A 23,355-nucleotide genomic window follows, 5' to 3' on the forward strand; every position below is an offset into this window, starting at 1 on the left:
CTAATAGAGGATTTGGGGCTAATGTGCTCCATCTCTCGCTTGACATGATACCCAGAGGGCAGAACCTGTGAATGGGACTTCCCCTCTCTGCTGGGAGGGAGGTGCTGGGTGTGCGTGTGAGTGCGTGTACATTGGTATCTTCCTCTTGCATCCACTTTGATTTCTTTTTAAACTAATGCTGCCTTTTGTAATTACTTGGCCGACAGCATTTGTGTTAGGGTCTGCATGGTGGTGTGTTTGTGTCTGCTTATGCCTGTGCATTGGCTGTGTGTCTTTGGATTTCTGCCTGTGTGTTGGCGTTTGTGTTCTCTGTTTCTCTGGTGTGCAGACTGGTTTTGTGGTTTGGTATGTGTAGGTAAATACTGTGTGTGTGTGTGTGTGTGTTTCTCAGCAATGTGTGGTGGTAAGCAGCTAGCCAGGGGTATGTGTGGATGAGTGTGTGCGTTGGTGTGCATGTTGGCTTTGTATAGTCGTAGGGGTGTGTGTGCGCGTGTGTACTGGAGGCTTGCCCAATTTGCAAGCCCCAACTAACCCTTCCCTGGCTCCGCTGCAGCAGAGCCGATGCCCTGGAGGGAGGCAAGTCAGTTTCCTGCTAGGGCATCAGTGTGGGGAGATGCATACATAAGGGCACAGGTTCTGCTTTGGTTTTTCCCCTGTCTGGGGTGAAAGGCCCGGAGCATCTCTCCATAGGCTCAGCTGTTTTCCTACCCTCCTCATCCCTGTACCTTGGCCTCATCTGTCTGACCAGTTGTAGAATCTTCCCTGTCTTTGATTGACTGACTGGACCAAGAGAGGGAATCCATTACAGCAAAAGCAACCGTTTATACAAATGAACCTAGAGCAACATGATTCCAGCTGCCAGACCATCCTCCCAACCCTCTCCCTGAACCTCAGGGGTCAGATGCTGCAGAGGCCATTAGGAGAGGGACAGGCAGGAATGGGGGGCAAAGCTGGGGAGCAGGTCTGTGTTACAGATGCCCTTGGAGTTGAAATTCTTTCCAAGACTGCCAGGCTCTCATGGGTGAGAGACGCTTCAACCCTGGTACCTGAGGCTTCTGCTTGGTGCTAATCCAGCCATACTACATCAGCTGGAAGTAGAATAATAACCTCAGGGTTAGCTTTGACATCTGTCCCCAGAGGCTGCTGGGAGCCTTCCCCCAATAGAATAAAACATGGTTACAGTACTAGCAGCAGCATGCCCCAAATCTCTCCCCAGGGCCAGCACAGGGAGAGGAAGCTGCTCTGTGCTAATGACACACACGTCTTGCACTCAAGGGATGTGCAGAGGACAGTGATGGTGAGTGCGTCCCAGCGCCTCCCTGAGATCCTCATCTTCTGCCCTGACATTAGCTGGGTCCACCCAAAGTTTGTTGAATTCTGTCTGAGTTTAGTGACCCCCTTTCTTCCTGAACGGCATGGGGAGAATCGGGCAGCTGGGGTGGGAGCATAGGGAAGGTGGAGGGTGGGGCTGGAGGAGTGAGGTGGGTGCATGGAGGGATGTGGGAGGCTGAGCTGGCAGAAGAGCAGGGAGTCAGCCCCTCCCATGCTGGGAGGGAGATGAGGGGCTGGGAGACGGCAGGAGGAGCCTGTGGGGAGAGGCAGGTGAAGGAGGCTGGAGCACATGCCTGTGGGATGATGGTGTGACGGGTTTCCCCCTAGGGTGTCACCTGGAACTGGGGTACCACTGAGACTGCCTGACTGACCAGCCTGGGCTCCCTCTCACACTGTGTCACTGTGACAAGTTGTTAAGCTCTCCAAGCTTGCTCTCTCACCAGCACACACGCAGGTAGGGACACTCCTAGCTGCAGCTTCACACAGATGCTGAGAACAGTTCTGCATGGAAAGGCTCAGCTAAAGTACCTCCCAGTTGCTAAGGCACCCCCCCACACACTTCTGGAGTGTAACTCCAAAATTATACCGCCTTGTGCTGCACAGGGAACTGTACAGCGTAAACTCATGAAATTTGCCCCCTCCCTCAATGTGGAGGCAGATATGCAACAGCTTTCTGTCCCCAGTTAGGATTTCCACACACTGGTTTTAGACAAAACAAAAACAAGTTTATTAACTACAAAAGATAGATTGTAAGTGATTATAAGGGATAGCAAACAGATCAAAGCAGATTACTGTAGTAAATAAACAAAACTGCAAACTGATCTTAACACACTGGATGGGTAGGATATGAATTAGCAGATTCTCACCCTGAGTGATAAACAGGCTGGCAGATTCTTAAGGCACAGGCTGCCTTGGCTCTGCATCTTAGTTTTCCAGGTTTTCATACACAGGCTAAAAATCCCTCTAGCCTGGGACTATCACTTCCCCCAGTTCAGTCCTTGTTCCTCAGGTGTTTCCAGGTGTGTTGTTGTAGGGAGAGTGAGGTACCATCATGATGGCATTTCCCCTTTTACAACTTCTTCCTACTTGCTGGAAAGCTCTTTTGCTGTGCCCTGGGTCAAACAGTTCCCATGGTGTAGTGCTATCTCTGAGAGGTTTCTATTGTACGCAGTTCCTGGGGTAACGCTTGTGTGCATTTCCTCAATAAGCCATTAACATTAGGGGTTGAACTAGATGACCTCCTGAGGTCCCTTCCAACCCTGATATTCTATGATTGTTTGTTTGGCCTTTTTACTGTTGTACCTGAAAGGCTGCTTGTGGGTGTTTTCAACCTCCCAGCACACATACATAGCCAAACTTCATAACTTCCTTTACGACGATAGCACATACAATCCAACGAGCTATCCATGTCTAGTAGATCAAGACTTTTAGAATGATACCTTACAAGGCATACTTTGTACAAAACACATCCTAATTACATGACTGGTGAATATTGGGGTGCCAGAGTGTTACAGATGGTTTCGGAAATCTGAACACCCTTTGCTCTGGGAATTGAAAAGTCAATTTATTTTCCCACTTTTGCCTCTCACACCTCTTCTCTTCTCCATCTCCCCTCTTCCTTGCTGTCCTCCTCCTGCAGCTTTGTCCACACTAAAAGCTAAAAGTCCTGAGTTGGGGCCTGCTGACCTTGCAACACCTTGCATCTGTACACAATAGCCAGCTTAAGTGGGTGCAATGGGGCCTGGGCTGTGGTCTTCAGTTGGGCTGCGGTGGGAAGTCACAAGCATTGCTGTGGCACTGGGTCGCCTGGTTCTCCTAACCCTGTCCTGCTACATCCGTTAGCATGCAATCCAGCAGCCTGCGGGGTCTGGAGTAAGCACTGCAGGTGTCCAAGAGAACAGCCTTGCAAGGGCCTCAGTGCATGCAGACACCACAACGGCTCTGTTAGAAGCAATGCAGCTTTGTGGGCACCTTGGACCATCTCAAGGACAAGGTAGCCAGCTGGCCAGTTCACTCACTGCTGTGGCCTCCTGGGTTGATGTCACCACACTCTCCATTCTAACCCTTCTAAATCCTTCTGCCACTTCCCCTCTCTCCACGGGACCCGTCTCTCTTGGCCTTTCCTCTTTCTTTCCAGCTGTCTCCTTGCTGCCCTGCCTCCCATCTGCCCTTGTTGGAGGGATGTGGGTTGTGGTCCCTGGACGGGGTGTCTGGCTGGGTTATAAATGGCTCTGTGTCTCTCGCAGGATTGGGTGACTTTGCCCCCCTTGGCGGGGCCAAGACGGCTTCTCCTGAGAAATAATTACACAGCCCAGTGCAAATAAGCAAAGAGTCAACTGGAAATAAATGACACAGCTAAAGAAAACAAGCCAGGGGGAACGCTGGGCTCTGCAAATAAACCTCATCAAAGGGAGAAGGGGGAGACAAAAAGGGGGGCTGAAAGGGGCAGGGCTGAACGAGAAGAGAATGAGGGGGTGGAGGGGAAGCTGGAGAGTCTACTTATATTGGGGCCTGGGGCACCTCTGAGGCCCACACAGGAGTGCAGGGCCCATAGTGCCTGACTGTTGTCAGGCCTGTGAGGGACATGTGGTGACTCTCAGCTGTTCCCTGGCTCCCTCCTCTCAGAGTGCTCCAGCATGGAGGCATACCATGGCCTCTGATGGGACATAAGGTGCAGTAACCCCCCAAACATCTGCCAGTCCTCCAGAGCCAGCACTGAGTCCTGTGCCAGTGTGCTAAGGGCTGGGGTGTCACCCCCTTGGCTCTCACCCCAGGTAGAGTCTGTGTGGGCAGGACAGGGCCATAACCCACGTTGGACTGGCAGGCTGCAGCGATCCCATTGGTGTGTAGCCTGTTTGAATGGCCGTCTTCCCATTATATTCTAATCGTTGTCTGACAGGCACAGGCAGGGGGTCGCACTGCCTTTTAGGGTCTGGCAAAGAAGCGTGAAATATCAGCCCTTTTACTGGAATTAAAACGTGGAGACTATAAAACCCGTACCAGATATGCGGTGGAGAGGGGCCATTACCGGGGGGCGCTCTTAGGGAGTGGGAATGTTAATGGGAAGAGTTGGAGTGAGTGGAGGGAGACGGGGGAGGACTGCTAGTTCTCCCCCCACCCTGCTACCCAGCCTGGAGGCGCTCATTCGCCAAGGGATGCAGCCAGTGTGGAGATTTGGGCATTGGGGTGGGATTGGCAGGAGACAGCTTCGGGGACAGGGCTCCAGTCCACCACTCTCCCCAGCTTAGACTGCACCAGCAGTGGGGATGAACCTTCGTGTGGTCCCAGGGCAGCAGACTCCTCCCTTGTTTCTCTGTAGTTGGCCACCAGAGGCAGAGAAAGTAGTTATGTCTGATCAAGATGCATGCACTGTTCCGTCTCGTTGGCTTCAGGGCTATGGCAGCGGGCGTTGATTGATGTCCATGGCTCGCACCTGCCCAGTGACTCAGTGGGTTTTACAGCCCCTCTGATGGTGTGGAGGAGCACTGAATGGTTTTCCAGTCACGCCCCAGTGCTAACTACCCTTTTAAACACCTGGGGACATTGCACATTATTTCCCCCTTTCCCTACAAACTACCCAGAGGCCCTTATGTTGCATGCTCCATTGATGGGCTGCAGAAGATTCATCTAAAAACAACACAAGGTGCGGTTGAGTTATAGGGACCCTTCAAAAGCAGCTGAAAGCCATAAAATTCCCTAACTTAAAACAGACAAAGCCAGGCTAAATCCCTCCAAATTTGGTTATAGACGAGCAGGCATTGCTCGTGGACTAATATTCATTACTCTTTCCCCCTCATGCCTCTTTAAGCACCTAACTCCCATTGGAATAGAAAACTCTCAGAAGAAGGGCCAAGGAGCCCTGACCCAGCCATGTTCTAAACCTCCTGACAATGAGGATTAGAATGGAAGTTTTGTGTCCTCAACACAAACAACCTTACTGCTTGTAATTAACACCAAGCCGGTTTCCTTGATTCCAGCCCCTAGCGTCCCTCAGAGCCGAATGACTGGCAGTATGGGTCACTCCACATCATGAATTAGGCATGTGGAGCTGCATTCACACACCAAGTGCACTGAGGTTTGAGTAGATAAGCAGAGCAACTGGGGTGTGTTGGTGGGTAGCTGTGCACAGAATTAGTTGCACGTGAGGCTGTTTAAGAGGAGTGAAAATATCTGTGGGTATCATCACCCTGCCAGCGTGGGTATTTCTACCCAAACAAGCCAGCAGCCTGGAGTGGTACATGGCCCACGATGTTGATCTCTAGTTTTCTGGAGCCACACCATTAGAACGCCACTGATTTCGAAGGAGTTCTCCCTGGTCTGCACCAGTGTGAACTGAGATCAGAATCTGGGCCCAGGTTGCTAGTCAGAGCCCCAGTGTGCAGAATTAGGCCATGCAAATGGTAAATAATGAGACAGAGAAATTAACCAAACACACTCAAAGCTTTGAGGTCCCATCTGGTGAAGAAGTTCAGGCCAGTTTTGATTGTATTTTACCTACTTTGCCTGTCCCGGCTAGCACCATATTCTCCCTCCTCTTTCCTTCCTCATCCTCGCTTGCTCTAATTGATGCCCTGTTTCACTCCTGATTCAGATCAGAGATCCTGCTACAGCAGGGAAAATAATCTCGCTGGGAAATCATTGAACTTGGAAGTTGGGGTGGGAAAGGGCAGCTGTTCTCAGAATTGCACAAAACCACAACTGGGGAGAGGCAGAGCCACCGGGGGACTTCAGGGTAAGAGACCATAGCACTGTATCTGGGCAGTAGTTGGGTGTAAATTTAACATTCAGTTGGTGGAATCCTAAGTTGTCAGGGCTGCTTAGAAAATAGACACTGAGTGCAGGAAACAATGGAGCTTTATCCTCCTGGGTTTCCTCGTGTCCATCTCAATGATCATTACTGTGGAAAATCCTAGTTTCTCCTCCTGATCCAATAGTTCCAGCTGCCCCAGGGGAAACAGGCGACCAGGATCCCAAGCAAAGGCAGGGGAGGGAGCTGCCTCTGGCCCAGTGTCCTTGTCAGCCATCATTAGTGGAACAATCCCAACACTTGATGACAAATTACCCCCGTCTCCCCTCACCATGCTGGGAGCTCGGTGTCACTGCGGTGAATTACGGCCTCCTGCGCTCAGGGCAGGGTCTCAGTACCGGGGAGACAGTCCCCCTCGGGGGCCTGCCTGGGAGTTGTCCACTCCAGACTCCTATTTTACCATCACTATGCAGTGGAACTAATGCTTTACAGGGCTGCCGTGAACCTGGCTGGTGCTCACTGCACACTGAGGCCCCGAATTACCTTATTTCTCCCGCCCCGGCCTCTGCCCACTAATGCTGTGACTGTACTAGGCTTTCATGCTGAACATTTCTCTTGGGCTGCTTTGGTTGGGGGGTGGCAGCAGTGGGGGGAGGCCCTAGTGTAGACAAAAACTAGTTTAACCACCTTGCTGTCCCACCCTCTTTACAGTAAGCTTAGCTGATATGGTGATTACAATGCCTCCTGCACCCTGTCTACACTAGTGCTCTGCTCCCACTGCTGGGAGCAGCAGTGGGCCCTGCGTTGTCACCCTCTTCCTGAAGCCAGAAGAGGTGATGGGAGGGTCGCTCTGATTTCCCCACCCAGCAAGTGGTGAAGTGTTTGATCCAGGAGAGGAGGTGCTTGGCTTTGCTAAGGGAGGACAGCTGGGTGCAGGGCCAGACATAAGTCCGTCAGTGCTTTGAGATCCCATGGCAAACGCCATGCAAGGCTCGGTACGCTGGCAAAAGAGCCTTCAGCAGTCCTGATTCAGTTGCGTTTTTCTCAGCGCTACAAGGTGCTGCTTCCACATGCACTCACCGTTATCCTGGAGGGTTTCCCCTCCTTTGAGTCACTGGGAGCCATAGGACAGACCCCGCCACTGTCACCCTGGAACCTGAGAAATGGCAGTCTCTCAGGGTATGTGTTATGGGGATGGGGCATCCAGCTGACAGCCCTGCTGGGCACATATCGTTTTTTATTATGGCTGAGAACGGCCAAGCTCGCTTCAGGGACAACCAGCACAGGTCCTGGATGCAAACGGGCCAGTTTATCAATCCACCTCCCTCTCTAAGGGCACCCTGCCCACATCTCCAAGCCATACACAAAGGAGCCATTCATGCTTCCCTTTGACATCAGAGTGGGTGAGAGGGATTAACAAACTGGAGGTGGATTTGGCAAAGGCCTGGTTTCACAGCCCTTCTCCGTTCCCCTCCTTTATCCAGGAGGATTTTCAGTGGCTGAGCGCCCTGAGAAGGGGGTGTGTGTGTGTGTATCAGTTACACAGCTGGGGATAAAGGGCTTAGTGGTCAGTTTATACAGAATTATTACTGCGGGGGACAGCACTGTTAAACAAGAAGGAACCATTTTTAAGAGCTGCTGATGCCTGGAGAATGCCGAAACTCTCCTCTTTGGAGGCACTTCTGCTGGGAAAGCTGATATTTTCACTCCTGTTCTTCCCTCTTCATTGCCCAGAACTGGGATCTTTGTCTCTTTAGGGTTAACCTGCTCCTGCTGCTTATTCCCCAGGCCAATGTCATCATCCACTGCTGGTGACAACACAGCTTGTTGCTGTGGAGACGTCACAGCTGGAGGTTGCTCCAGTTGTTTAATGAACTTCTGAGGCGTAAAGCTCACATAGGTTAGAGATGAAGAAATCCTGTCTTATGGCCTCACCTGATGGAATCATGTGATATGGGGCTCTCGCTTTTAAAATTAAGGTAAGCTCCTAGCCTCCAGGTATGGAGAAAAGCTTGCAAATGCCAACCTTAAATGCTCAAACACCAGAAGGCAAATGAAAGGTCCCACTGCTTCATTCCAGGTATAATTCACCCCTATGCTGATTGTATAAACAATGCGTATGCATCTCTTTAATTCCTAAAATACGTGAAAGTGATGCCGAGGCCTCAGAGGGAATTTCACCCTCAGTGCACTGGCTGGGTGATATGCAGAGAAGGAGGCAGGGCATGAAATGAATGAGACAGGGTCCTGTGGCTCATGGCCTTATTTTTGTACTTGCTATTGCCACAGGATAAATATGGAGCAAATCTGAAGTTACCTTAATGTGAGCATATATGGGCCCTCAGGGCTACGCTGGGTGACTCAGGGTTGTGTAGTGAATGCGCCAGTCAATAGCTGCCTCATTCACTACACTGTGCAACCTGTGTAGTGAATGCGGCAGGGGCCCTGGGGAAAAAATAGTATGAGATTGTGTAGTTGAAGACTTTCTTGTAATGCATACGTACAAAGGGCAAAGCTAAGGTTGCATATAGACAACCTGAATTCTGGCATTTCTTGACTTCTTGCGTGATTCACTTTGCAACTTTAATATTCTTTTAAAACAGCTGTTGGCATGGAATTTAGATTGGACTGGATGAGATAGGTAACAGCAGAGGTCAGGCTAGCTTTAGTCCTTGTCCAAAGCTAGCGCTGGCTAGGTGAAAAGAGAAAAATCAAGAAGAGACTTGGGTACAGCTGGATCTCAGGTTAATGGGGACCTTTAATTGATGCCCTTAGATGTGGTATTAAAAGAAAGAATTGGGGATTTGCTGAACACGTCTAGGTTGGCTGGAAGCCTCCAGAGAACTGATGCACTACTGCCAATGGCTGTAACTCCCCAGGAAAATCCTCTACTGATAAGTGTGGTTCTCAGTCATGGATCCTCCCCAACTGCCCCGTCAGCTGGTGGTGAACTAGTGTGGATGGGACTGAACCATTGCCAGCGTGGTCACAGAGAGTGTGGGGGAACCTGGATGGACTCTTCTGAACCTCTCTCTGCTCCGGTTGCTCTAAACTCCTGTGTGGGAACTCGGAGAGGCCTTTTGCTGGGCATTATGACCTCAGAGACTCTTAATGTGAAGTTCTTCCCCAGATAGAACAGCCCTGCTGGCTCCCTTCCCAAGGTGCTGGCGCAGGAAGGTGGCCTGTAGCTGCTCCTGTGTGCCTGTGTCCTGAGCTGACCAGGAATAACTGAGGATCAAGGAGAGAGTGGCTGGAAACTAGCACCTCTGTCTCCTGAGCCCGGGGCCTGGTGCCAAGATCCTGCTCTCTGTTTATCTAGTTGTAAATGTACACACCACACGGCGGAGACAGGCCTCCGATAAGTCTCCCTGCCCCCGCCCCGAGCTGTGATTCTGTGAAGGTCACTTGGCGTCACAATCTGCACCCCTTTCTTCACCTCCACTCCCGTTCAGAACAGGCGTGCCGCCGTAACACACGTGCTCTTCAGCTGCCAGGACCTGTCCCTCCAAATCCCTTCCCGCAGTGGGGTGCACTTGGTGGCAGAAGAATGACAGGAAAACTCCAGGGAGCAGGACATGGTCTGTCCCAGGCAGTATCAGCGTGGCATATTGGTGATGCCAACTGAGCTTTCCATTGACGTGCTACATGTCAGTCTTGCCCTGCCTTCTCTGACTCCTCTACTCAACCTCTCCCTGTTCTCTCCAGCTGCTCTTCCCCCTTCCTTCTCCCAGCTCCCCACATCTGCTTCTTACCCATCATTCCTTCCCACCCTGCCCCTTATTCCAAAGGATGGAGTGTACAGAGACCGTAAGCCATGCATTCACGGTGAGTTCACCCGGTCCTTCACCCATCATGCCGAACGCAGCCTGTTCCCCTTCCTGTGTCCTGGAGGGAATAAGGACTAGCAGAGGACTGGAAAATCGCCATCTGAGTGTGGATTCCCTCAGAGGTGCTGCCAGCTTGCTGTAAAGCCACTGGACCAAAGGAACAGAACGAGAGGAAGGGCGGGGTCAGGAGGAAGACCTTCAAGTCTCCCGGGAGCACCCCTGCTCCATTCCCATTCATTGGTTACTTCTGTGCTTCAGGTTCCCGCACAGGTTCTTGTGTACGGCTGGCGTTCTGAATGCCCTCTAGCCGGCGTCCCAGTTGCTGTACTTCTTGCTACCGGAAATGCCTGGTCAACTAGGATCCTTAATGGGAAGCTGGCTGGGTCTGTCTTTGGCAAGTGGCTCGTTCGTGGCAAACCTCAAGTCTCTGTCTTTCCTTCCGCAGTCCGAATCCCCAGGTTGTTATAATACACCACAGGCTCCAAATGCCTAATCTCTAGGATGCTGGTTTTTTCACTCATTATGCAAAAGGAATGCACTGGGGAGCCCATGCCAGGCAGCAAGGCAGAACAGAACACAGCAAGGCCTTCTCCCTCCCCTCCATCCCCCAGCTGCTCCAATGGGGGCACAAGAATGCCCCATCGGGACTGCTGAGCTCTAGCTGGGGACAGGAGCATTCACTTTTATTGCGTTGTAGTTTTGTGTGAGCGAGGATCTGTTCAGTGAACGTGTCTGCATATACGCAGAGAGGTTCTCCATCTAATCTGTCTTTAAACGGAACTCAGGCATGTCTCATCCGATCCCCAACTTGTATGTTAGTTACTTCCCTTGACTGGCACACGCATGGTAGTGCCATGGCAACAGAAGATGCCATGCGTGTGTCTAAGGAGGTAGCAGATCCTGGGGGGTGGTGTGGTGTTATCCTGACCTGGAGGGCGAGGGACTGAGGAGTAGTTCCTCCCAGGAGGAGTCAGGGCCGGGGGCACATTCGTAGGGCATGCCAGTGCTCTGGATCACTAGGAGGCGCTGCAAGGGGCAGGATTTATGGCCCTGGTAAGGTTAATACGTAAGTGTGCACAGCACAGATGCCCTGCATGTGTAGCTGGGAGTTGTGTGTGTAGGGTTGTGAGTGAATTGTATCCTCTTGCCTGGCGTATGGGAGCAGCGTGGGGCTGGCAGCAGCGGGCACGTGGGTTTATACTGAGTGGGCAATTCCTTTCTCCATTCCCCCCGCCCCAGGCAGCCCATTACCCTTCTCTCGATGCATTGTCATCTTCTCCCCCTCGCAATGGTCTCCTCACACTCCTGGCCTGCAGAGCCTCTTCCCAGCAGCCCCTGGGGTTGTCCTGTGCTCTGGGCTGTCTGCGGAGGGGAGTTTAATTGCTGATGCGCTGACAGACTCTTTACAGGACATTTATCTTCAGGGCTTTTATCAGCAGTAAATTTCTCTCCTGTCCTCACTCCCGGCTGACGATGGCTCGGTCCAGCTCCTCCTGCTAAGTGCGGTGAGCACTCCCAGCTGCACCGAGGGCCTGGTGCTCTGGGCTGGGTGTGAAACTAACAAAGGGTGAACCCCAAAGGGTCGGGAGAACCCCCAAGGGCAGGGCCTTATGTGAAACTCTTAGGGCTGCAAACAGGCTGGCCATGCCTTTGACATGGCTTTCTACTGATCCCAGTCCTGGCAGGAGCTGGACCCAAATGGCTCAAGTTGGTGTTTTGGGGTCGAGGCTCCGATCAGTTCTCACTTGATCCAACTCGGTTCACCTATCCCAGTCAGGGATGCCATGGCAAGAGAAGACATCTGGGTCTCTAGCTGCAGTGCAGCAATGACCAATGGCAGCAGCATAAAGAGACCTTAAAGTGGGCAGAAACAGCCCTGGAAACGGAGTAGAGCTGGGGGGGGGCAGTCTACACTGGCCCCCTCCCAGCCTCCAGCACAGGTGGCAAATTGGGGGCATGCCAAGGGTATGGCCTGAATGCATTACACTATGTCTGTTCTCTACTATTTAGGGCACACAGTGGGCCAGGGGAAACAGAGGGTAAGTTAGAGCAGCCCTGAGGCTGTTGTACTTGGCTATAATGGAGCTTCCCGGGGGTAAGTGAGCCGGGCATGATTGATTGTGCTGGTTTTGCAGACAGGTTAGAGTTGGGGATCTGCACTGTGTCCCGCCTTCCCTGCCCCTCATGTGCTGTGACATCACAAGTAGATTCTCCTTGTTCTCTGCCTTCAGATCTTTTGGCTGCTAACCGCTCAAAGCTGTTCCTCGGCCACCGGGGCTTCCCAGACTTCCGCTCCCTGTATCTGGACGAATACCGCGACCGGCTCTTTGTCGGGGGAAAAGATACACTCTACTCTCTGTGGCTGGATCAGCCCGGCATGGATGCCAAGGAGGTAACACCCAATCTCTCTGCACCTATGTGGGTGAGCAGGGCAGCGTCGTTCCACACAGCACACATAATGCATGTGACGCAGGGCTGGGCTGGTGTGGACGGGCCAGGCGCAGTGGCCAAAGACTGGGCCAGGGATCGGGACTGAGGTGCACTGGCAGAGCTGTGGAGAGGCTAGAACTGGAATAGGATGGGGCGGGCAGGTCAGGAGTAGTGCCAGGGATCTTCCAGGAGCACTGGACCCCAGGCAGAGCTCATTAAAGAGGGGCCGGAAATATCGCACTTAATGGAATTTGGGGGCACGTATGGGAAAGCGTGCAGCCTGCAGGGGGCTGGCCTGCAATGAACTGTAATCAGCAGCATGGAAGCACAGGCTGGCGATCAATGGAACCCTTAGGACAAATTAGCCCATTCGATGACAGGGCCAAAGGTAAAATCTGTGCAGGTGGGGACGGAAAACAAGAAAGTGGGGACATTGGGGCAGGCAGTTCTGAGATGCCATGGCGAAATCCTGGCCCCAGTGAAGCCAATGGAAGCTTTGCCCTTGACTTCAGTGGGCCTAGGATTGCACCCCGCCAGACTTTCAGTCTGCGCTGGAGGCACAGCAGGATGGTGGCTCGTTGCCCCGCTTTGTGCCTGGGTTTGGATGGCTATCCAGGGGGTCTCCTGCCCACATGAGCATCCCCTGTCTCCTGTCACTGCTCCCATTGGTTTAGGTTGGGTCCAGTAGTTGTTTAGGGCTGTGGTTTTCCAAAGCGCTCAGCCTTGACCTAGCTTGGCTCCTGTTGGATTCCAAGGTAAAACTCTTTGACGTCAGTGTGAGCAGAGTTAGGTTACTTTGAAAAACCCACCCTCAATGCGCAGTGATGCGCCAGTTCTTCCCAAATGCTCCCTTTGCTACCGAGTGCGTGCCCTGCCTCCCATGCTGCAGATTTCCCTATGCTGAGGAGGGGCCCCCCAACTCCAGTCTCTGAAATTCCCCAGACTTTACAGCGTGGGCTCATTGCTTTTAATGCACAACGGATCCCTCTCCCATATGGCTCTGTGGCACTGCTTCCCTTGATGCTCTGTCCCTACTGAGCTTTGACTGGCATGTTGGCTTAGATCCCCACATAGCCCGCTGAGTGTAAGCTGGATCAAAGGGTCTTTCAGCTGTTCTCCCCAGGTTCCCCCCCAGAGGGGAGCAGGGGGCTTGTGCCCCAGCCCAGTCCCGTCTCTTCCCCTGGATTAGATCCTTGGACCATAACCACACTATATGCCTCCCCCCTCTGTCCCCAAACCCCCTCTTGAAGACCTGCTGACAGGAGTGTGGTGAGGCCTATCAGCCAGCATGCTCTCCTCTGGATGGGGAGACCGGAGAAAACCTCCCCATCAGTCAGCGTACACGTTCCCCTCCCCACTCCCATAAGAAACAGAGCGAGAGGGAGGGTCCCCAAGGGAAGTCAGTGTAATTGGATCTCATTTCCTCCTCTTCCTGTGAGCCCGGGGCCTGACACAGATTGAATTATGAGCCATAGGCGTCTGACATTGGCAACCCAGCTACGTCCACTCTTTTCAACCACGTTATGAGAATAAATAAATAGACGCTACCTTATCGCAGTGACTCCCTCACAGCTAAGTGGGCTGAAGGCATTTTTGGACGGAAGCAGGATTGTTTTAACAGCCCAGGGGCCGAGGTCTCTGCTAATAGACATAAAATAACGTTGTTAACTGAGACCTCTGCTCCCACCCTCTCTGTGCCCCACCGGGCTCTCACCTGATGAGTTCTGATCCGTCCCTCTCTCAGCCGATGAGCAGATGAGGTCCTTATTTACTGCCTTCTGTATATATATCTCCACCGTAGGGGGATGTATTGCTCTCTCCTTTTCATGCATATGGCTCTGCACCTCCAGATCCAGGCCAGGCATGGAGGCTAATGTGACACAATGCAGAGAGACAGGCTATTCCAGCCCTTTTAGAAGCCAGGGGTGCTGCCAGTTTCACAAGAGAGACTGTTCTCATGAGATTTCCAGCTCCTGCCTGCAGACCAAAGAGACCAAAGAGCTGGGATAGTGGGTGGATAATCAGCTGAGCCTTTGGGTTTACGATCCAAATTGAACCCTTCCCTAGGGACTGACAAGAGCCGGTGCCCAGTTGGGAAGTTTGGCTCCTGATTGGATCCGTGTATGAACTGCCCTGGAGTCCAGGGATGCTTGGTTTTGGAGGTTCTGTTACAGCCCGCTCTAGGGAGAGATCTGAACTGGGTACCGGAGGTCCAGATTTGGGGTCTGGACTTCTCCGCAGCCAACAAGGGGTCAAGCAGGCCTGGTGTTACAATCAATGCTGACCCCTGGCGTACTCCTCTGTCTACAGAGTGGTGATGCAACCAGTTGGCTTGATGACCGCTCTCGCTGTGGTCATCAGGCATAACTGAGCCAATTCTCCTCTGGCTCCTAGGGGCACAGAAGGAGGCCAGTGTGGGGGCGGAACCCCCCGAACCTGACTTTTGGGGCATGGGGGTGAGTAGTGCCATCCTCCTCGGTACAGACTGAGGTCCGTCAGCAGAGCAGTATGCTGGGGCAGGGAGATCAGTGAGTAAGCATGGAGCAAATCCCTCCTTCGCCCCAGAGGAAGATGATGTACATGGGTAAGAGATGGAGCCTGTTGACGGGACAATCTGATCGGAAGCCCATGGAGACAGAGACCCATCAGTGCAGTGCTTGCTAGTGTAATCTTCAGGCTGGTGTCCGTTTGTGATGCAGCCTGACCATCAGAGGCTGGGGTTGCCAGGCCCTTGTCCAGAGGCTAAGCACATGCCTGGTCCACAGAGTGCCTGGTCATTGCTGATCCAGGTATCGGGATCCTCCAGCTCCTTCCAAAGCTGGTCTACTCCAAACTAGTGCCACGGAATGACACCACAGGCAGGCAGCGGGGAAGGAGAGGCAGTGCTTTGCATTTCAGGGGCTCAGAGGGGCAGTTTGAAGGGGAGAAGTTGGTGGCAGCAATGCAATCGCTGTGCCAGGGAGAAACCCCACCCCTGCCAGGTTCTGTGCACGTTCCTGCAAGGAGACCCGGGAGTCTGGATTCCCTGCCAGGCAGGGCTAACTCTCCTCTACTATGCTCGAGCTCATCTGCCACATAGAATCACATGGCAGGCCATCAGCCCAATCTGGACACCCCTCTCTGCTCCCGAGGGCTGCATCTGAATCCCTGAGCCCACAGGAAATGGCAGGGTGGGTAGGGAAGATGGCTCGGACTAGAGACCGGCAGAGAGATCGAGGCCCTTAGCCCCACATTGAAAGGTGTTGTGTCTTGGCCTGGTAACTTGGCCTGGCCATTCCCACTTCCCCTGGGGCGCGTGGGCTTCTCCTGACCCAACAGTTTTCCTTGCCTCTCCTACAACAGGGCTGTTAGCACAGGGGATTCCTGGCTGAGGACAGTGACTGCAGCCGCTCGGAAACCCTGTCAGGCCGAGCTGGAGCGGCCCCACAGCCCTGCCTCGCTGACTGTGTGCAGCAGAGAAGGGAAATTCAGTGTCTCTGTAATGACACCAAGAAAAGGTCAAGGGCTTGTGTCCCCTGCCTGCCCTCTATCTGAGCGGTGGAGGCACCCACGAGGGTGCCAGCAGGCCTGGCAGGAGGAGGATGCGCTCTTGCACACAGTCTGCCTCACCCATCAGGCACCCACCTTGTCACACACACATGCCCTCTCTCTGGCTGACCGGTACGTGCACATCAGTAACACGCAAGACACGCCACCCCGTACCCACACTGACATGTTCCCACAACGCACAAAGCCTCCATTCAGACGCATCCAGCCCTTTGCCGCAGATGCAGGGTTCTGATGCAAACACACAGGCGGGGGCGCTCGGAGCACACGAGAGATTCATACAGTCACCCCTCACCTTAAGATGCTCACGCTTCATGCCCAGGCCCCGCTCACACACCCCCGCCCCCCGCAAACCTATATGTCAGAGACACACACTGACACTTTCCTGTGGCTCAGACTGGCCCTTTCTGGAATGGCAGTAAGGCACAGTGGTTAGCAGTGAGACTGGGGAGCTAGGACTCCTGGGTTCTATGCCCAGATCTGTCACTGACTTGCTGTGGGGCTTTTGGCACATGTGTAAAACAGGAGCAGTGGTGCCCTACTTTGGATAACAAGCTCAGTGTAAATGGAGAGCGTTGCTGTTATTACGGCAGTGAATTGTTCTACTGAAGCTCCAAACCAGGCTAATATTCCAGGTGGTTTAATTATCCCTTAGCATTCTGTGGGCAGGACACTCAACTGGGCCTTGAAAAACCTGGCACTGTTCCACTGGGGGACCTGGGATGAGTCACAACCCCACCTTGTGCCTCAGTTTCCCAACATGTCGACAGGGGAGTAATGAAACTGACTCATCTTTGTAAATCGGTCTTTCCATTTTTTGAGCCCAAGAGATGAAACACACCATGTATGGGGCTCTCTAAGTGGCTCAGCCTTCTCGGTTCAGCTGGTGTCTTTGCCAGCTGTAACTTTGGCTTTATTTGGACAAATAGCAAAAGATAAATCATGCTGTGTGTCTCTAGCTCTAGACCTGTGGCTGTGAGGGGGTGAGACCTCCCCCGGGGAGATGGGAAGATCAGCAGGGACTCTCATCTTTTTTAAGAACAAGTCTCTTATTTATCCAGATTCCTCTGCCAAGCAGCATCAGTGAGGTTATTGTAAGAGACACTTTCAAAGCCCTCAGTGGCTAGGATAACTATCTGCTAGAGTTACAGACAAAGAGTGATTCCAGTGTAAATCTGGGGTCCTTCCACTGAAGCCAGGCTTACACTTGTGGAAGTGAAAGCAAATTCTGACCAAAAATTGGGGAAGAGGGGGCTGGGATCCCAAAATTAGACTAGCAGGGGGGGCTGCAGGTCGGGATTAGGGTGCACTGGGGAGGGAACCCTGCCCACCCTCTGCCTGTGTTACTTCCACCTGCAGCCCGCTCTATTAATGCTTAACGTTTACGAGCAGTGAGACACTTCCATCAGCTGTCAGGGAAGATTAAGATGTGAAGAGCTTTTGTGTCTAGATACGCTGCCCCAATCCAGAAATCAGAGCCATCTGAAGGAGGCTAAATGCCCTGACGTCCGAACATCCCTGATTCTTCTAGGGCGACTGCTTAGAGGAAGTGGATTCCCAAGGGGCACTGCTCCCCAAAACTTCCCCTCATCCCAGTTCCCTCAGTCCCCCCCTTGCTTGTGTCCCCAGAGTGACTTGGCCTCAGGTTCCTGTCTTCTGTTTCAGATTTCCTGGCCGCCTCTCCCTGGACAGAAGGAGGAGTGTTTTCAGAAGGGAAAGGACCCAACGGTAAGTTGCTCTGCTCCTCCTAAAATCTCCTGATGGAGTCGCTCTGGATTTCACCTTGGCTGCGCTGACTTATTTTTCCACACGCTTCTAGCTGTCAAAGAAGGCCGATAAAGGGGTTATTTATGCCTCTCCCTTGGCCCCCTTCTTCCATAACACTCCATCCCTGGAAACGGGAGGGAGTGTTATGTCCTGTTCTGGGCCCTTTTCCTGCATCCTTGGCTTCCCAGCTGACAAGGCCCATATCCTGAGTGGGCCCCAGCAGATCTCGGCTCCTGTTTGGCCCCTTCAACTCTGCCTGGTCACTAAACAATGATTGGGCCGCCCTAGCAGGATTCTCCTTGTGTGTGATAGCCCCTCTTGTCCTTCCTGAGCAGCTACTGCTTCTGGGGCGGAGTCCCTCTGTTATGTGTCTGACTGCAGACTATAACAAGCAGTTGACGACTAGGCCTCGTCCTGGGTTTGTGAAGTTGAAGAGGCAGTGTCTGTTTCTATATTTGGGGCTGTGGTTCCCCTTCCCATCGGTAGGGGACTTGTCTGGGGGATAGTGCATAGAACCTGGATGGTGTAGTCACAGCTCACCCTGTGTGACCTCGAACAAGTCACTTTTCCTTTCTGGGCTCACATCTAGGTTCTTATATGGCCCCTGTCACTGTTGCATCTGGGCTCTTCACCAACATTAATGGATTGATCCTCACAAAGCCCCTTTGAGGCAGGAAAAGATTATTATCCCCATGTTACAGATGGGGAAACGGAGGCATAGAGAGACTAAGTGACTGGCTCAGGGTCATACAAGGAGCCTGGAACTAAACTCTGATCTCCCGAATCCCAGTCCAGGGCTTTAACTACAGAACTGGCAGCAGAACCGTTTGGAATTGTGTACATGGAAAGCAGTTTGCTTAGTGTGAATGCAGAGCAGAAGCCAGTCTTTGGATGTGTCTACACTGCAGTCGGGAGATCTGACTGCAGCCTGTGTAAATATACCTGAGCTAGCTTTGAGCTCACACATGCTGCAGTCACACTTCCTGAATACAGTGTGGGCACACCGGTTGAACTGTTAGCTTTCTTCACCGTCCATACATGCATTACACACTGCAATATCCCATAGCATGAGCTGGGGCATTTTCAGCTGTGGGTAGTTTTGGTGTCTCCCCATCAGAACAGCTGTGCATGAGATGGTGAGTGCTCTTGGCTGGGGAGATGGGGGCAGGGTGTAGTACTGAACCAGCACAGGGAGTGGACTAAATCTCCTCTCACCTGCTGAACCCTGAGGGGTGATGCGCATCGCATGCTTAAATCTTGATCCAAAGGCCATTGAGGTCAATAGGAGCCTTTCCATTGGCTTCAGTGGCCTTTGGCTCCTGGCCATAAGGAGCAGTACATGGTCCTTAGTGAGCAGCAAGAAGCTGGTGGGAAAGGCTGAATTCTTTATTGGAGGGTGTTTGGCAGATTTCAGTTCCCTGATTCCCTGACTCTTCCCCCTGCTTCTTACAAATGGTTATTTTAAAACCACGATTTGAGACCCTGGAGGGAGTGAGGGGGCAAGAGAACCCCTTGTTGATAGTCCATCCCAAAGTTAATTGCTCCCAGGAGTGGCTGTCACTCAGTTCGGCCTCCACATGTTTATTTTGCAAGCTCTCACCAGTGGATCCAGGCCCTGGGGCGGCCCTTCTCCGTTCCCCTCGCCCTTGCTATTTGAGAGACTTTTTCTGAGGAAAAATAAACAGTAGAGAGGCTGAGAAACCAACAGTTGGACTACAAAAGGGCGGCTCAGCATCTGCGTACTCAGTAGAGTAGGGAGATCGGGGCTCCTGCCATCTTGGAGTGGAGCATGTGGGGGTGGCAGTGAGTTCTGACATTGGCTTCATGGAATTTACCAGCCACTAGCAGCTCCAGATAAGCCAGGCTCATCCGACCTGACTGCTGCTTGTACGGGTGGAGTTAAAAATACTTTCATCTTTCCAGTGATGCTCATGCTGGGAGTGGGTGAGTCAGTTTTTTTGTGTTAAAACTATCATCATTGCCTTGGATTTGTTGTTTGTGTGGGATTAACTCTTTCCACTAGCTTCACAGGCAGGCACATCAAAGGCCTGCTGCTGCTCCCCTCTTGCATTTGCCCAGGATTTACACATGTTTATCCATTTCCTCTGTATTCCCTACTCACCAATCCACAGTTCATGTTTGCTTTTTGCTGCTGCAGTTTCCTTATGGTTTTGTTCTTCTAATCAACTTCTGGCTGCTTTTCTCCCTGTTCGGCAGAGGTTCTGGGGCTGAAACAGAACCCAGTCTCATCTGGGATCTGCTGCTGGTAACAAGAAAAGGTGAGGCTCAGAAAGGCTGGAGGGTCGGTTCTGAGAATCTCTCAGAGTTTCAGATCCATATCCAAATGATCTGAGGTCTCCCTTCTCTTTCCTTCACCAACCCTGTCCTTCTCCCTCCAAAGGCTAATCCTTTAGCCCTTTTGCCTTTGTTTTGATTAACCAATACCCTCTCCCCAACAAGCATGGATTCCAACCCTAACGGAACCCCAGAACTAGTACATTATAAAGATACAAGCTGGTTCAGATGAGATTGAAGGATTTCAGCCAAAATGGCAGTCCTGTATAGGTTTGGGAATGGGCTACTTACCCACATGTAATAGAAGGTTCTGATTGGTTCAGCTGGAGATTAGAACTGAGGTCTCAGTTGGTTTTTGTGTTTTAGAAACTGGCCTGCCCAGCTGATACCCAGCGTGGGCTGTTTTCTGATTGAACAGTGTTCCCAAGCTATTGTCCAGTAGGTATATTGATTTCCAGGTTTTTTCATACTCACAGACTGAATGGGCTCAGAGATGAGCACGCCTCTGTACAAGTTGTTGGATTGTGATACCTTTATTTCCCAAGTTAAAAAACAACTGTAGGCCAGATCCTCCGCTGATGTAAATCAGCGTATCTCTATTGAACTCATCAGAGCCGTATGACCATTCCCTTCAGCGGAAGATCTGATCAAAGCCTCTTCCAGTGGGTTAGTGCAACAGCAATTGACCAATCAGAACAGCCTAAGGAATGGCAATCAGCCATTAAGAATGAAGAGGTTGTGTCAATATATGGTAACCAAGTAGATAGGAATTGCGGCGGGGGAATCCTGGTTCCAGTGACTTTAATGGGAGTTTTGCCAATGGCTTTGAGGTGGGTCAGGATTTCACCTGTAGAGTCTCATTCTCCTGGACTGCTATGCATCATTGCTCTCTTGCCATCATTTTCTTGCTGCTGGTTGATTTGTCTGTCCAGAAGTCTCTAAGCTTACAAAGGACAGAAAAATACAAGCAGATGACTGGTGGGAGTTACTTACCAGCCATTTTAGGGTCATTCTCTCCTGCCCATTGGGTAGCAAGGAAGAGAGGCCTCAAAAACAGGGATGGTGGGAGCAGAACAAGTGACTTTTGTTCTAAATGCTGCTGCTGTTGAGTTTCCACACCTGCCAGTAGAGCCCTCTTGCCCGAGAAGAGCATGTAGCTCACGCCACACTGATGCAAGACGAGCAGCCGCAGAGGGCCTCTCTCCAAATGCCGTAATTCAGCCAAAAGAAAACAGACATTCATCACAGCCGACAGGTTTAGACGGAGTCCTTAGAACGCCTTCTTCCCCCGGCAAAGCACTCGGCGTCACATGCTGCGGGGATGAGGCGAGAGCTCCAGAGGCAGCCTGCTTTCTTTAAGTGAATATAAACAGTTGTAGGAAAGGTCCCAGCCTTTAAGTCTGAGGGCCTCTATTTATCCACAGGGTGGTCAAACTACTCCACAAGGCCCCTCAGCCTGAAGGGGGCCAGTCCCAGAGCTTGGAGAGGAGCCTTCATAGCCTGTTCGCCCCATGTCAATTTTAATGGTGGCTCCTGTGAAGTGGACCCCTCCCTGCTAGGAACTGGACTGACCCCACCAACCCATTCCACACAGGTCAGAACAGTGATCTAAAGGTACAAAGGGTCCACATGCTATTACCCAACCTATCTCCCAGGTTGAGAGGAACATAGAGTGGTCTCCTATGATTGCTGAATAACTGAGAATCACAGGAGCTGAATGTATCGCATGGCACCACCTCCACCGAAGGGTGGAAAAGCTGAGGTTTCCAGCACGTGAATCAGGTGTTCAGCTGTGCTCACAATTATGGGAAGGCAATGCAGCTAAACAGCCAGCATTTGTGATAGCCTGGCCCTAGCACTGTATCTCAAAGCTTTACAAACCATGGGGCTGGAGACCTGAAACTCTCAGGCTTAGCCCAGGCTGGATATGGCCCTATATCAGTGTTCTGGTAGGAATCACTTGACTCACTGTTGAAGCGACTGGCATCCGTAATGCTTTATGCAGTGAGAATTTAAGGTTCGGAGCAGAGATACAGATGGAAACGGACTGTCAGCATTCTTCCAAATTGTATTCCGTTCCTCTAGCAATAAGGAAGTGTCTGTCTATTTCCCTAGGACATGAAGGTAGATTTTCTCTCTTAATCAAGGTTACTTGAGATGACCTCTTATTTCAGGAAAATATTTTGAATTTCTTTTAAGAAGAATAACCTTTGGTACCACGCTTCTAGGACCTAATTCAAACAGAAGCCGTTTTGTCACCAACCCAGCTCTGCTGTCTCAAGGAAATGGCTCACCATGCATAAACCTGACATCTGAAGGAAATCTAATCCCATCCTATTTCTTTTTGCTGTGCATCTGTGATGGCTGCTATCTTGGCCGACGTACTGGGGGATTGAACTGGGGACCTTGGGGGCTAAAAGCATAAGCTGCTACAGGTTGAGCTAAAGAACCCATGCCTTGTGGTTGTCGGCTGTAACAGCTCATATCCTCTGTGGATTGGCAAAGAGGGGGACTTGTAACATGCTCACCTGTGGGCTACCTGTCCTTCATATGTAAGGATCATAAAATGTTTCAGGGCTGATCAGGCTGGGCTTGCAAACAGAGATACTGATGGGGCTGCCTCTCCTTTCACTTCCACCCAAGTGAGCCGGAGCGTCCCAGCTGCACTGGATACCAGAATTGCACTGGTTGAGAACCAGCCTCATTATGGCCTAACTCAGAAATCCGTGGGAGTTTTCGCGCTGACTCCAGTGGGCTAGGTTAACACAGAGTGCTGCTGAACATCTCCGCTCCAGGATGAGGGGTGCAGTATGTGGAGCTGGAGAAAGAGACCAGGGAGGATGACTGATCTCTGCCGTGTGAAGCAGCACAGCTGGTTCCTTCTGAGCCACGCCGGATGGATAGAATCTTGGAGCCCGACAGAGGATGCCCGGACAGTCTCTCTGGTCTCTCTGTGCTTATCAGCCAAGAGATCGCTGCTCCGGAAAAGGGAGCAATTAATCCAGGGCAGTCTCAAAAGGCTGTTTATCATCCTGCCCCACGTTACTAGCCAGCCTCCCCTTTAAATGACTAATTCATCCAGAAGACAGCTATGCGTGTCTGTCTGTCCGTCTCCTTCACTTCCTGCCATTGTTCCCCCATTCCCCTTGTCCAGAAAGCTGGAGGAAATGCTGTGCCGACGAAGTCGTGTGTCTGCATCAGGTGGATGGCACCGGCCTTCGGCAGAGGATAAATGGTGCTTTCCAGGCAGTGGCCTGAGAATTTCCTCCATGAGTTTTCAGATCATTCAGCAAAGACAGACAGGTGGATGAAGAGTGAGCTGGGAAACTTACCATGGTGCTTTTCAGACTGTAGCAAAGGGCTTGGCCTCACAGAGGTATGATCTGACCAGCCAGAGCATGATACAGAGCT

General features: G+C 51.9%; 1 protein-coding gene across 2 annotated transcripts in view; it reads left to right on the top strand.

The window, feature by feature from the left end:
- Window positions 1–23,355, top strand: part of SEMA3G (semaphorin 3G) — a 66,715-nt gene that overhangs the window by 14,968 nt on the left and 28,392 nt on the right. The window contains exons 1-3 of one of the 2 annotated variants that reach the window (XM_084633895.1): window positions 8,042–8,058; window positions 12,138–12,298; window positions 17,548–17,610. In XM_084633895.1, coding sequence (XP_084490021.1) covers window positions 12,284–12,298; window positions 17,548–17,610 — 78 coding nt within the window. In that variant the 5' untranslated portion in view covers window positions 8,042–8,058; window positions 12,138–12,283. Of the gene's footprint in view, window positions 1–8,041; window positions 8,059–12,137; window positions 12,299–17,547; window positions 17,611–23,355 lie in introns of those variants that run through there. The other variant, XM_084633894.1, reaches the window with a different exon arrangement.

The sequence above is a fragment of the Lepidochelys olivacea genome (assembly GCF_965140295.1).
Source record: "Lepidochelys olivacea isolate rLepOli2 genome assembly, chromosome: 7".
Classification (NCBI taxonomy): Eukaryota; Metazoa; Chordata; order Testudines; family Cheloniidae; genus Lepidochelys; species Lepidochelys olivacea.